General features: G+C 29.7%; 1 protein-coding gene and 1 long non-coding RNA gene across 3 annotated transcripts; one reads left to right on the forward strand and one right to left on the reverse strand.

Moving 5' to 3' along the window:
* Nucleotides 3883-5360, forward strand: LOC104741519 (probable WRKY transcription factor 65). Of its 2 annotated transcripts, none has more exons than XM_010462402.2 (2): nucleotides 3883-4252; nucleotides 4359-5360. In XM_010462402.2, the coding sequence occupies exons 1-2, from the start codon at nucleotides 4116-4118 to the stop codon at nucleotides 5014-5016; spliced, it is 795 nt and encodes a 264-aa protein (XP_010460704.1). In that variant the 5' UTR covers nucleotides 3883-4115; the 3' UTR covers nucleotides 5017-5360. The 2 variants fall into 2 exon arrangements, with proteins under 2 accessions (XP_010460704.1, XP_010460705.1); XM_010462403.2 differs by having other exon boundaries at nucleotides 4362-5360.
* Nucleotides 9671-13179, reverse strand: LOC104741520. Its single transcript, XR_002035148.1, has 3 exons — nucleotides 10365-13179; nucleotides 10112-10207; nucleotides 9671-10012 (listed from the first exon to the last, which is right to left on the reverse strand). It is a non-coding gene; the product is annotated as an uncharacterized LOC104741520 (long non-coding RNA).

The raw sequence follows: 14535 nt of genomic DNA on the forward strand, positions 1-14535 counted from the left end.
TTTTACATTTAGTGTATAGTTGTTAGGGGTTAAGGTTTAGTATTTGGGGTTTAGGTTAGGATTTAGAATTTAATCATTTTATTTATTAAAAATGGTAATTTTGAAAATAGACACCATAAAAGAGTATTTTTGAAAAGTGATATAAAAAAATGGTATTTTTGAAAATCCCCCATTTATATTGCCTTTTTCTAACATGTATAAATTTCAATTTAAAATATTGTTTTTTGCCTAGCATGTATAAATATTTAGGAATCTATTGAAACCACAAAAATGATATCAAATTGAATTAAATAAATTAAAATATTAAACTATTTTTGTTGATTACGAATCTTAAGTTTTAGAATAATAAGTTTTTATCTAAATCGATTTATTCCGTACATAGTGTGGATTGCTACCTAGTATCCTATTATATAAACTTTAGATTTCAAAGTTTGTAATTCATATAATCGTGACATGTGTGAGAATAAAATTTATTTAATAATTATAAAAAAAATAAAAAAAATCTAAAACTAAAAGGATTACAATTAATATTTTTGAAAAGTATATAAAACCAAAAGTAATATATTATATCACTAATTCTAATAGAAAAGTTATCTATTAAATTAAAAATTTCAATAGGAAAATATGTGCAATTAATAAGGAAAATATTTGTAATTTAATTGCAATTATTATTTATTATAATCATATAGTAAAAAGAAACTTATACAGAAAAATGATTAAAGCATAAAAAGGTTAAATGTGTTAAATTTAGTGATTAATATAATATAAGAAAAATAAGATAATCAAAATAAGAAATTAATGTAATTTTTATAAGTTTTTTAATCGGTGAATGATTTGATAATGTATTCAATATTATGTTATTATATTAACTTTGATTTTCAAAGTTAGTAACTCTTGTGATCGCGACACATGTCAATTTTAACAATTAAAGATTTTGTCATGTGTTATACAAAAATTTTGTTTGAACATATTCATAAATTATAAGAAATTAAAAATTTAAACAATTTAATAATTATAAATGACAGTTCATATATGTATATAAATTTTAAATTAGTAATTGTATAAGAAAAATAATTAAGAAAATTATACAATTAATTACTATAATACCATAATTAAATAAATTATACTGTCAATTGTTAATCCTAAAATAAAAAGGATTTTAAATACTCACCTTTACATAAACAAATATTTTTTTTCATAATAACGTCTTTGAATTTTTGCTTTATGATAATGTTAGTATACTTGTATTTAAAATTAGTTGGACCAGTAGTAAAACTATTAAGTATGAGATTACAAAATATGAAACAAATATATTTAAGATATTGTTACTTTTCAAATATGAGAAAAAAATAGTTTTCAGTTTTATTTTTGAGAGTTCTGTTTTATTAATTTTTAATTTTTTAAAAATATTAAGTAAGATATAAATTTGATACAATGCACATTTGTTTTATAAAAATTATATATGTTACTCCTTGGGATTGAGTGTTTAGAATTAAAATCTAATTTTATTATCATGTAATATATAAAATAATTGTATTGTAAGATGGAGTGTGTGAACTCTAAATCCGGTTTTTTAAAAAAAAAATGAAATACAATTAATATTTTAAATACAACTTAAAATTTCATATATTTTTCTTACGTATGCATTAATACGCGGGCCTAATTTAATAAATTATAAATATATGGTACTATTAAATTGTGTTCTTCCACAAATATTCACTTAAATCACGATCCACACAAACTTTCAACATTGTTTAATTAGTTATGTTTATCGATATACAATACCAAATTAATTATCCAAAAATGTGCACATGTTTTTGCCGGAAATGGGATCAGTGTCATAATTGTCTCATTTTTACCGACGTGAAACCACCGTTGCCACATTGTTTGTTTATTTCAGATGAAAAAAAAAATACTTTAATTGGTTTCTTTATCTTCTAACTTCAATGATATCTAATTCTAAATAACTTGTAGTTTTCCACTAACATTCGCTTACATCACTTTTTTTTTTGAGAAACTTGTACTGAAAAAAAAGCTAAAATAGAAATTATTATTTAAAGGTTAATTAGCTAGCTAGTCTCTTTTAATTTGTAAAATGGAAAATCCTAGAATATACGCTTTGAATTTATTAAAAAGAGATTTAGTAATAGTATTGGTATGTAAATGTTGAGAAGGTACTCTCGAAAGAAAAGACAAATAAAAACAACCCTGATAAGTGATAATCTTATTAAATATTCCATTTACGTACGACTGACTGTTCGTATATTCCATTTTTATTGTCTTGAATTGAGATTAGGGAAAAAAATCCTTAGGTTGAAGAAAGAGTGAACTTTGATCAGTAAACGATAATCATCATTAATAAAGAAGATTATCTCTTCGATAGAAACAAACTAAAATTATTGTTAAATCTAAAAACAGGATAACTATATTATATATGGGTGTCATCAACTGATAAATGATGATGTTGCTTTTGGTGAAGGAAAAGGTCTTTAGAAATTTAATTTAGTATTTTATTTAATTATAGTTTCAATTCAAAGTACTCGTACTTTATTCATCAGAGAGTGTTTGGGAATTTTGTTTTCTACACAAAAATATACATATATATACGTATATCATATGCATATATAAGCAAACACAAGATAGCCAGATTTTTTGCATAAAGTGGAAATGCTTCTATGCATGAGATAAGTGATAGCTCTTTTAACAATAATATCCCCGTTTCGGTATATACGCATTCATACACGTTACAGTTGTATATGCAATCTAATGTGATAGCTTATATTCAAAACAAGGTATTTGAGAATCGCAAACTTTATCTCTAGAATTTGTTAGCTCATAAATCAAGATTACCCATTCAAATGGCTAAATGTGATGAATAAGATGACATCATTAGTTCATTACATATTCCATTAACTGATAATTTAAAAATGTATTTAACATGTTTATCATGAGTGTCATAGATGAGACACTACTAAACTTTTTGTGCATGGAAAAGTTCTTGAAAAAGATTGAAATAAACTTTAGATCTAACTTTAAACGAATGATTTAAAGTTTGATTATACTACATGCATGTTACCATTTCCTTGTTCACACGCACTACACCACCCAATAAAATTACCTAATCATTTTCCAATCATTTAATTACATACTAAAGAGAAAAAAAGGGGTTTGAACAAGGAAGGATAAAGACAAAAGACAAACAAATGTGTAGTATTAATACCTAACCCCATCTATTCAAACCGCGCAATTCAATTATTCTATTGTAAACAAAGGGTGTGATCATATGTAACCATCGCCTTATAGACAAATTATTATCTATTAAAATAGTAATCAATCGGGTCCCTCTCATAAATGATAAGGATATAAAGTATTAGTTTAAAACAAGTAGAGATTAAATTGACATATGCTCGCACGTCCTCTTTCATACACAACCCCTCTTCTTCTCCACCTTCTCTCCATTTTCTCTTTCTCTCTACTTCTACTCCTCTTTCTCCATCTGCAACTCATATCTTTCCAAAAGTGATCAAGATCAACAAAACATCAAATTCTTGATTCGACCCTTCTTTCCTCGCTTAATTTCTTGTAAATATATATAGTCTATATATAGTTTATAGNCCAATCATTTAATTACATACTAAAGAGAAAAAAAGGGGTTTGAACAAGGAAGGATAAAGACAAAAGACAAACAAATGTGTAGTATTAATACCTAACCCCATCTATTCAAACCGCGCAATTCAATTATTCTATTGTAAACAAAGGGTGTGATCATATGTAACCATCGCCTTATAGACAAATTATTATCTATTAAAATAGTAATCAATCGGGTCCCTCTCATAAATGATAAGGATATAAAGTATTAGTTTAAAACAAGTAGAGATTAAATTGACATATGCTCGCACGTCCTCTTTCATACACAACCCCTCTTCTTCTCCACCTTCTCTCCATTTTCTCTTTCTCTCTACTTCTACTCCTCTTTCTCCATCTGCAACTCATATCTTTCCAAAAGTGATCAAGATCAACAAAACATCAAATTCTTGATTCGACCCTTCTTTCCTCGCTTAATTTCTTGTAAATATATATAGTCTATATATAGTTTATAGAGCATATATATAAACATGAAGCGAGGTCTAGATCAGATGGCGAGAAGCTACAATGATCATGAAAGCAGTCAAGAAACCGGACCCGAGTCACCAAATTCTTCAACCTTCAACGACATGAAAGCTCTCATCTGTTCTCATTCACCTAAAAGAAGGTACCATAAACATATATATATATAGATAATCTAGGATTAGAATTTTCATGAAAACTTACCATTAACTAAATTATATTCATATATTGATGTACTTGTTACTTTACAGCAGGAGATCTGTAGAGAAGAGAGTAGTGAACGTACCGATGAAAGAAATGGAAGGATCTCGGCACAAAGGAGACACAACTCCGCCGTCAGATTCATGGGCTTGGCGTAAGTACGGCCAAAAGCCTATTAAGGGATCTCCTTACCCTAGAGGTTATTACCGCTGTAGTAGCACCAAAGGTTGTCCGGCTAGGAAGCAAGTCGAAAGAAGCAAAGACGATCCAACGATGATCCTCATCACTTACACTTCTGAGCATAACCATCCTTGGCCTCTCACGTCTTCCTCTAGAAATGGACCTAAAACAAAACCCGAGCCCAAACCCGAACCCGAACCAGAGCCTGAGGTGGAGCCAGACGTGGAGGAGGAAGAGGATAATAAGTTTATGGTTCTTGGAAGGGAGATTGAAACAACTCCGTCATGTGTCGACGAGTTCGCGTGGTTTACGGAGATGGAGACAACTTCATCGACGATTCTTGAAAGTCCAATATTCTCATCGGAGAAAAAGACTCCTGTATCGGCTGCTGCGGATGACGTTGCAGTGTTCTTTCCGATGGGAGAAGAGGATGAGTCTTTGTTCGCCGATCTCGGCGAGTTACCGGAGTGTTCGGTGGTGTTTCGTCACCGGAGTAGCGTAGTTGGGTCACAAGTCGAGATCTTTTGACACGTGGTGGTATTGTATTGGATATTGTTGTCGCTCACATGGGAAGCGTTGTACGCACGGCGTTTTTTTATAATTTAGTTTCTCAACGGTAATCAATAAATCATCATCTAAGACTCTCTTTCTCTATACGTTGTTATGAAATGCAAAAAACAAAAAAAAACAAATAAATATGATTCGATTTTGTAATTCCTTTTTTTTTTCTTACTTATGATTCTCTACTCTTTGAGAATTCACCTTTTACTCTATTTATGTTTTTTCGGGGGTTTTTCTTCTTTTACTAGTTTCTTTATAGGGTTGAATTGCAATGTAGTTAGCTGAATAAAAATGGCTGTCATTTTTATGTATATGTAATCGATGTCGATCTTATTTATTTTTTATCTACATTGATTTTTAAAGAGTAGTACGTTGAGAAGTGAGAGTTCATTTTGTCATATTACAGGGAACTTTTATTGTACTTCTCTTATAATTTTCTAAAAAGAGCAACTACTAAGATTACTCTTAAATGCATGTAGCGAAAAATTAAAGATGACTGTCAAATCGGTATATAGATGTAAATTTGAGAGAATAATTAAGGGAAACCAATCAAAATCAAAATTTAGAGATTATTATATTTCATTCGTTTTTGGAAAATAATTAGACAGACTATGGTTGTAGCTTATAATGGTGGGAAAAAAAAACTAACAATAAATCATTTAGGTTGGATGGTAGAATTCACAAATTTTTCAAAGTAAACTTGGCCTAATTAAATTATTAGATACTTTCTTATATTGGAACAAAAGTTTGATACTCAACGCTCACTTTGTTTGTTCGCTGGAGTGTTGTCTGATTAGCTAGCATCAAAGTTCGTTGTAGACATATTGTTGCTGGATTTAATTAGATAGATCCTGAATATTACTAACGACAAAAAATGCTAATCAGTTTTATAAATCTAAAATATCATAGTAGATACTAAACAATCACATTTTCGGGACTTCATCTCCCAAAACAATAACTTAAAAGAATAAATTGGTGGTACATGCTTACGTACGTGAATTAAATAAAAATTACGCGAAAATTTATAGCACAAATAAATAAAGGAATTAATTAGTTGTGCTATGATTCACGTTACCAGACCTGCCAAACTCTCTGTAATTACTATTATTAAAGTTTCGTACGTAATTCTTTATATTATGTTCAAACTGTAGTTCTGACTTTTAGAGTTTTAAAATTTTAAAATTGCGGCAGTCCAACCTCCTCTACATAATTTTATTATGGAATGTTTATTGAATTTTAGAGGTAGTGTCTTTTCTGTAATATAGAGGTACCAAACTATAATTAAAAATTACTTGATAATAAACTGTAATGAGTAGCCAAATTTAAAGGAAGTCTAGTTTGTACTTTGTAGTAACGAATTATATATATTTACTATTTTTGTATGTATAAAATGTACTTATTGGAAATACTTAACCAGGAAGAAATATTGGTAAAATCGCGGCATCTTATATGAATGTTATCTTTGTTAGTCGGAAGAAAAATAAGATTTTTGGAGTTCTCACTAACCAAGAACGATGAAACACATTATTCACATTGTTTCCTGCATATATCCAACATCTTTATCTATTTCTTCGAGCTGTTAGACATTTTATATTGAAAAATAAGATGAGTTCAGAATTATATAAAACATGATATAAAAACACTAACACACAACCCGATCTGTAGTAAGATAGTCATAGTTCCTAAATAATCCTCTACTAGGTACTAAACCCGCGGAAAACCGCGGGCTAAATTTGTTTTGATAAAAATTTGTAATAATTTATTTTGTTATTGTGTTATTTATTAATTTTTAAAATCTAATGGTTAAACGGAACTGGTACAGATTTTATTCGATTAGATTTTTGATAAAAATTTAACCCGTTCTGATTAAAAAAAGTTGATAAAATTTGTAGTTGTAGATTTTATAAAATTAGATTTTTAAAATCTTAGCTGTTAAATTTTTAATAATATTTTTTTTCAAGTACGAATTAATTTTAGATTGGAATAGATTTTATTTGCTTTTGTAGATTTAATTTAATTTGAGCTGTCTACGATTTTTTTGTTTATTAATAATTAATGATTAATTAAATTTTTCTAATGGCAATTGAATGTAATTTTTTACACATTTTAAGGTTAATTTCATATTTGTACTTCCCAATTAATATAGTAGGATTATTAATTCGAAAGTATATTTTCCAAAATAACTTTATTTTTTTGTAAAATTTACATAATTAAACTTTTGCTATTTGAATAGATATCAAAATTTGAAGTTATTATTTTTAATATCCAAAAAACATATTTCAAATAATTATAAAAGAAATTAGTATCAAGAATTTAAATATTCTAGATACTTTTTTAATTAATTTGCTAAAAAAATATGAAGTTTTGCAGATTATGTTATGGAGTGGATTAAAGTTTGCATAAATATAATAGTTTAGTTTTTTTATGGATTGGTTTACTAAAATACACAAAAGTTTGCATAAATATAATAGTTTAGTTTTTCCAATGAATTCACCAATAAATTTAGTGACACCTGTCACTTTTTATCTTAGAAATGTTTCTTATGTTGCTCAACATAGAAACATATCTTCTCTTTTCCTCTTCTCTCTTTTCATTTTATTATTTTTTTTAATAAAAACATCTCATATAGTAACGCTTGCTGGACATGCCCTAAGTAACACTTTGTACATAGCTAATTTTTTAAAAATGTGTTCTATTTAGAGGTCGTGTCTGCCTTTTCATCCAATCAAGCTGAATGTTTTTTTCAAAATTTTTAAAAAAGTTTCATGCTTACAATTCATTTAATATATTGAAATTTCGTAGTTATGTAATATAGTTTCTCTAAAAAAAATTATTTAATAATGATTTTGAAAGACCAAATCATATTAAGTTTATTTAAATTTGAAAATCAATGAATATGATCACAAGAGCTTGTTAATTTCTGCTGAAAACACTTATTAAATTCTTTATTGCTTTTTTCTGATATACATATACGGTCAGCCATGAAAACCCAGTTACATTCATAACAATGATCTCTGTCAGCTCTATATACATCAAACAATGTAACATGATTATTCCAAGCAAACTTGCAGAAGAACAATGTAGTTCTAAACCAGTTTGGTTTAAACTTCCATCGAAAACCTTCTCCTGGCCGCAACACATGATCACCTAGATCATCGTCTTTAGATCTACAACTTATTGTCAAGACTGTTTGCGGGATGATATTGTTTGTGATTGTGACAACGGTTTTAGCAAAAGATTATAGAGAAAAAGACAAATATTTTCGATGAATTTTTCATATTCTTTTGTTATTGCATATGTTATGTTTGTTTTAGATTCACATGGTATAAGCCTAGTTTTCTATTTATATGGAACTAAATTTTATATGAAAAGAAAATTTATTTCTTCTTATCCTCACTTAAAAACTATCTTCTACTTTTTGTGTAAATTTTATTTCTTCTTTTTCTCACTTAAAAATTATTTTCTCCCTATTATGTTTCTTAGATGAATTATTTCATTTTCTTTTAAGTACACAATGAAAATCTTAAACTCATTTGATTCTAGCTTACAGTGAAATTGTATTTTTAAATTATATCCTTTAATTCCTGACAAATTTAATTTATATGCTATTTATTTAATTACTAAAAAGATATTAAAAAATGATAAGATATTTTGTTAGTATAAATTTATATTTAAATTTAATGAATATGAAAATAGTGTATCTAAATTTGAAAGTAATAACTCGTGTAGAAAGACTACAACGCCACTTGTCAGCTTCTTGGAACATGGCTTTGAAGAAACCTTACTATTATAGAAAATTTGTTAGAAGTACCCCTTTTGGGATATCTCTTTTCAAAAATATTTTTTTTCTGAACATTTTTATTTTTATCCTCTTTTACACAATTCCAATATGTTAAATTAATTTTTAGAATTTTTTTTTAAGTTTGGGTTCTGTATTTTATATTTAGGATATAGTTTTGAGAAATTAGGGTTTAGTATTTAGAGTTTAGAATTTAGTTATTTTATACATAGAAAAATGTATTTTTGAAAATGAACAACATAAAAGGATATTTTTAAAAAGTGATATAGGAAAAGGAGTAATTTTGAAAATGAACAATTTAATTGCTCTTCAATTGGTATTGAGTTGTGAAATATATTAACTTTAATTTAACAATCTGAAACGCAATGATGGGTTTAATTGGTGTTGTTAAGAATTTTAACCATGAGATCATTTTATTAACGTTCATAGCACTGAAAAAATTCACTTTTTCCAAACAAAATTTGATAACAGTTGACTAGGTTTTGCATATATCTTACTTTCTAAGGGCAAGTCCAATGGTGGGTTTTAATTTTGAGACTCTTATCTACTGTTTGGATTTTTTATGAATATATTATGTACTGTTTTAAAAATAAGAACTCTTGATCTCCTAATTAAAATTATCCCTTCCAATGGTATGATATAATTTTGAGTCTCTTATTTTTAAAAATATAGTTTTTTGAAATTTAAGAATTTTAAATAGAATATAAGTAGTATAAATGTTTAAACATTTAAGATTTTATAAAAATAGGAAAATATTGCATTTAATTAATTTTTAAACATACAAAACATAATACATATTACAATAGAAGTACAATTCATAAATGGGGAAAAGATTTTAAACAACTACATGTTAATGCTTAATAACTAACTAACTAGTCAAGCAAGAGAGTCGTTGTTGGTATATAATGATTTAGCTTTTGGGTCGTGTACTCTGACTGATATATTAGGCGCAGTAGGAAAAGTCAGATCGATCTTGAGAATTCTGCATACCGTTAAATAGACATCCTCATTAGGAGCTGAGGTAGTTTAGTCTGTCATGATCGATCTGATCTTGAGGTTTAAGTTTCTTCTGTCATTGCCAAGTAGTCTAAGGTTCTAACACATTGTTTTCCTCTTGTTACTTGACTGAACTGACCACCCAAAGTCAGCAATTTTCAATCTCCCCTGCGTATGTATTATGAAATTACTAATTATGAACAACATCCTGAGTTCTCAATGCAAAAACAAAAAAAGGACTAACCAATATACACACATCACATATACCTCATGATCGAGCAACAAGTTTTCAGGTTTGATGTCTCTATGAATCACACATTTTCCATGACAATAGGCTATTGCCTGACTAAGACTTGCAATGTACTGAAAATCCAAGAAAACAGAGAAACAACACAGATCAAGAAAAATTTAATTGATTTGTCCACAAGAAGAGTGCTAATTTTACCACTTCCAGAGAAACAAATAATCTCATTGACAATATAGGCTAGTGCCTGACCACAACAAGCAAGTTTTCACAAACCTCAAAACAGATAAAGCCAGTGCGGTTTGAAAACCAAGCAAAACCAACCAACCAACATTGCAACAAAATGATGATGATCTTAAAAGGCAAAATAGAGATAAAGAGAGAGAGCAAGCAAGCGAGGAGGAGAGTCACAGTGGTATTCCATATCGAAGATGTAAGCCATCCACATTCTGATCATTTACAAAACAACATATAATTTAAAATTAGAGATGTAAACATAGAGACAAGATGCTTACTCAGCAAAACATAAACCAGCTTCTTGAAGATACTTAAATAAGAACAAGAAATAAAAAATATATGCAAAACACCAAGAAGAATATGAAAAGAGGACACAGATCCAAACCGTTTAATCATCTTAGCAAGTTCTTCGATCAGCATTTTCCGAAAACCAAAACCAAACAAAGACCAGAGTTAGCACAATGGTGAAATTGACAATAAACACGCCAATATTATAGCAACCAAATCCCTTTATCAGACCTCATTTGCCAAACATTTGACTTGTTAGATTAAAACAATGATAAACAAACAGTCAAATTCTACACACAAATTCAGACAAAGGCATTCAATGTTAATTTTTTTTTTTTGAATTTAACGTTAAATTATATTCAAAGAAAAATAAACGTTTTACATCAGTGATACAAAAAATTGCTCAAACACTGTTTTTTGCTAAAACAAAGATTGACATTTAGTAAAATCTTGTTGCAAACCAAGCCTGAATGAGAGTGCCATCGACATCAGACATTGTACTTAGTCTGTTGCGGACATTTTTATCGATCAACTTCACCAGTTTCTTCACAATGTTAATTTAAAGAGACCCACAAGGAATAAAGGCACCTAGCTCATCTTAAGATGCTTGAAATAACCCCATTCTAATTCTTCCAATTAACACAACACAATGCAAGTCCAAAAACAAGTACGGTAAAACCTAAAAAACGATATTATACGAATCATGAAGTAATACTAATTGTTCAACTCTTCAATAACCATCCCAACCCATCTAAAAAGACAAGATGATAAGGCGTTCATGCGATCCAAAATCAAACACTAGGACAACACACACGAAGAATCAACTGTAAGATTCACGATTGAGAGAGATTGGCGACAGAGAGCGAGAGAGAGACAAGGAGAAAGAATCGGGCCAAAAAAAATTTGCTCTCAATAAAACTTTATCCAACCATACGGTGACACGTCACAGTCTCTTATGTGAAATCGAGTATACTAAATAAGAGGAGCTCTTCGTTTTTTTTTCCTTTCTGATTTATTTTTTTCCTACTTTTTGCTTAAAACTCCTCCTTAAAACCTCCGTTGGAGAAGGTCTAAGTTTCTATATAATAAAGTTGAGAATTGAGATAGTTTATTTGTCTAGTAAACCAAGCCATAATGTTTTAACAGATTTATGGATATTGGGCATTGTCCCTACCATGTATTGGTCTTTTGGTTATAGGCTTTTTTTTTTCTTTTTTTTTTCAAACAAGGATTTTCATTACTTAAGTCCTCAAAAGAGGATAGTTCATACAACGGAAAGCTAGAAGAATACAATGAAAATAAAAATAGTGGTTCCATGAGTTTTCCAAATGAATGCTCAGCTTTGAGAGGCTTGCAGCGTTTGAAAGATCTATCGGAACCATAGCGGATTCGACCATGAAGACGAGCTTCGCGAAATCCTCAACCAACAAGTGGTTATAGACGGCTCGCGCAAATAATGCAATTGAGCTTTTTGAAGGGTGCTCCACAGGGGAGACATATCTTTGGACCCTAGCCGGCAAGAGAAAGTTCCAAAACATACCCATAAGGTGTTTTAATCTTTTAGGCTCATATCTCAATGCTTTAGGTGTAGCTACAATCGGGAAACACAAATGATAAACATAAATCCGTAACAAAGCAGGTAGGTCCTCCCTTACATGAAGCCAAAAGCCATGAAGGTTAAGGAGATCCACACAAAGCTTGTAGTCGGTTGTATATTGGAGAGAAAGATTATACCCGAGCTTACCACCTTTAGGCGAATGGACAATGGGGGGATTGGGGGTTTCAAGAAGAATGAACCTGAAGTGATAAATGCAATACAGTAACAGAGCAGGTGGGTCCTCCCTCACATGAATCTCTTGGCCATGGAGGTTAAGGAATTCCACACAAAGCTTGTAGTCTTAATTGCATTGAAAATAAAGAACAAAGCCTAGGTTCAGTTGGTGGTACTTGGGGTTGGGAGTAGCAATAGAGGTATGGGTGTTAATCTTAGGTGATTCTAATGACCAAGCTCTCATATGATGTTTGTACCAACATAGCAGCAGCGATGAGTGACTATGTTCCAATTGCTGTCTTCGGACAATTGTACTTATGAATCGGTTCAAAGATATACTATGGAAGGATAAAGAACGTAATAAATCAGACCTGGATTTTTGTTAGCTTCCTCAGAACCGAGAATAACGGAAGAATTCGTTTCAGAATTGAGATGTGGAGCGTCGCTGGTAAAGAGGGGTTCCTCGAGATTCAGGATCGACGATGAAAAGGTGAGCAGGGTTTGGAATGGGAGGGGATTCGCCGGAAAGCACCTCTTAACTACATAGAGGTTGGAAGCACCATCGTCCAAGGGTTTAAAGGAGGGTATTCGAAAAGATTGAGACTTTGGCCAGAGAGACAGTAACGCATAGAAACTAAAGGAATAAAAAGCGATAACGGGACAGAGATCCCGACGCCGGCAAGCATAAGCATTGTCGGCGCCGGACATAGATGTTTGGTGAAGCGTCTCGATAACTGGGGCAGAGAGGTTTTTCGAGTTTTTTTATTTTTCCACCACAAAAACTATTCCGTGGTCTTGGTTATAGGCTTTAAAATGATATTTTAAATATGAACTAGTGTTGAGAGTTTATTACGTTTGTATTTCGTGTATTGTGTGCTATTGTTGGGTGGGCGTCAAACTGCGAACATCTCTCGACGTTCGACTTCTGTATACACAAGACGCTAGAACTTGAATATTTGAAAAATATGTACCCTTTTTATTTTTAGCTTACGTTTTACCAGTTTTTGTCAATGATACTGTTCATATTTTGAATTGATGAGAAAGATATTATAATATATATATGAAAGAAAGTAAGATAAATAAATATAATTTTTAATATAAAATTTTCATTTCTATATTGTTGTTTTTCTTACTTTAACTTCTGTTTTACTCACAAATGTTTGATCTATTACTTTCTCTCTTTCACTCTCTTTGATTCACTTTCATTGGAATAGAGAGAAAGGATCCAAGAAGCATTTATGCTTAACCTTCTACATTGATAATCTTGGATAAGGTTCTATTACAACATCACAACACTTATATACTTAGGTTCATTGTTAACCTAATTATTATAGCAAACACACTTAACCCACAATAGTTAATGGGCCTTTACTACACTCATGGCCCATAGCCTCTTTCTTTCTTCTTCTTTCTTCTTTCACCTTCGAGTATACAAAAGCTCTTCTCTTCTTCTTCTTCGATGCTTACCATCTTTGTGCTCTTCATCCTCTCACCTTTCTCTTTGTTTACTCCACTTGCAGGATTAACCAATTAATCAACTTCCAACATATATTTATCTAATAAGTTCATTTTAAATAAAATTGTAATAATAATTAGAACATTATTTTTATAATATATATGAATTTCACTTGAAAATAATTCTTAAATTTATTGAGTTATCACTGTTAATTTAAAGAGAAATATTTTTTTTTTGTTTAACATGAGTATATAATAAAACTTTAAAGATCTTTCTTTGACCTAAATAATAAATTATGTATTTGTTTATGCTTATCTTTATTCCTCTTCAATTTTGATGAGAAACTAATTTATTTTTGTAGTTCCTCTTATGATGTGTGTCACATGTTTTCAGTTTGATATTACTGATTACCTTTTTTGTCAAAAGTGGTTACCAAAGAAAACTTTAATAAAGTCTTACAAATTACAACAAAAAAATCATTAAATTACAAAAGGGATTACAAATTCTGTCCAACAATGTCACCATCGTTATTAAATGTAGACCTTTCGGCCCAACCAAAGATTGAATTTTATTTACTCTTCAATGAAAATGCACGTACCATAAGTATATCAATCCAATCGAGCAAGTGATACGACAAAAGGAAAAATATGAAAACAATTATTTTCCTTTTAATCAACATAAAAAAAAAAAAAAAA

This window comes from Camelina sativa, chromosome 14 (assembly GCF_000633955.1).
Source record: "Camelina sativa cultivar DH55 chromosome 14, Cs, whole genome shotgun sequence".
NCBI classification, from domain to species: domain Eukaryota; kingdom Viridiplantae; phylum Streptophyta; class Magnoliopsida; order Brassicales; family Brassicaceae; genus Camelina; species Camelina sativa.

Bases quoted from the DNA above. Each gene is read 5' to 3' on its own strand.
- LOC104741519 (XM_010462402.2), top strand. From the start codon at position 4,116: ATGAAGCGAGGTCTAGATCAGATGGCGAGAAGCTACAATGATCATGAA. The intron at 4,253-4,358 runs GTACCATAAACA...GTTACTTTACAG, and splicing joins TCTCATTCACCTAAAAGAAG to CAGGAGATCTGTAGAGAAGA.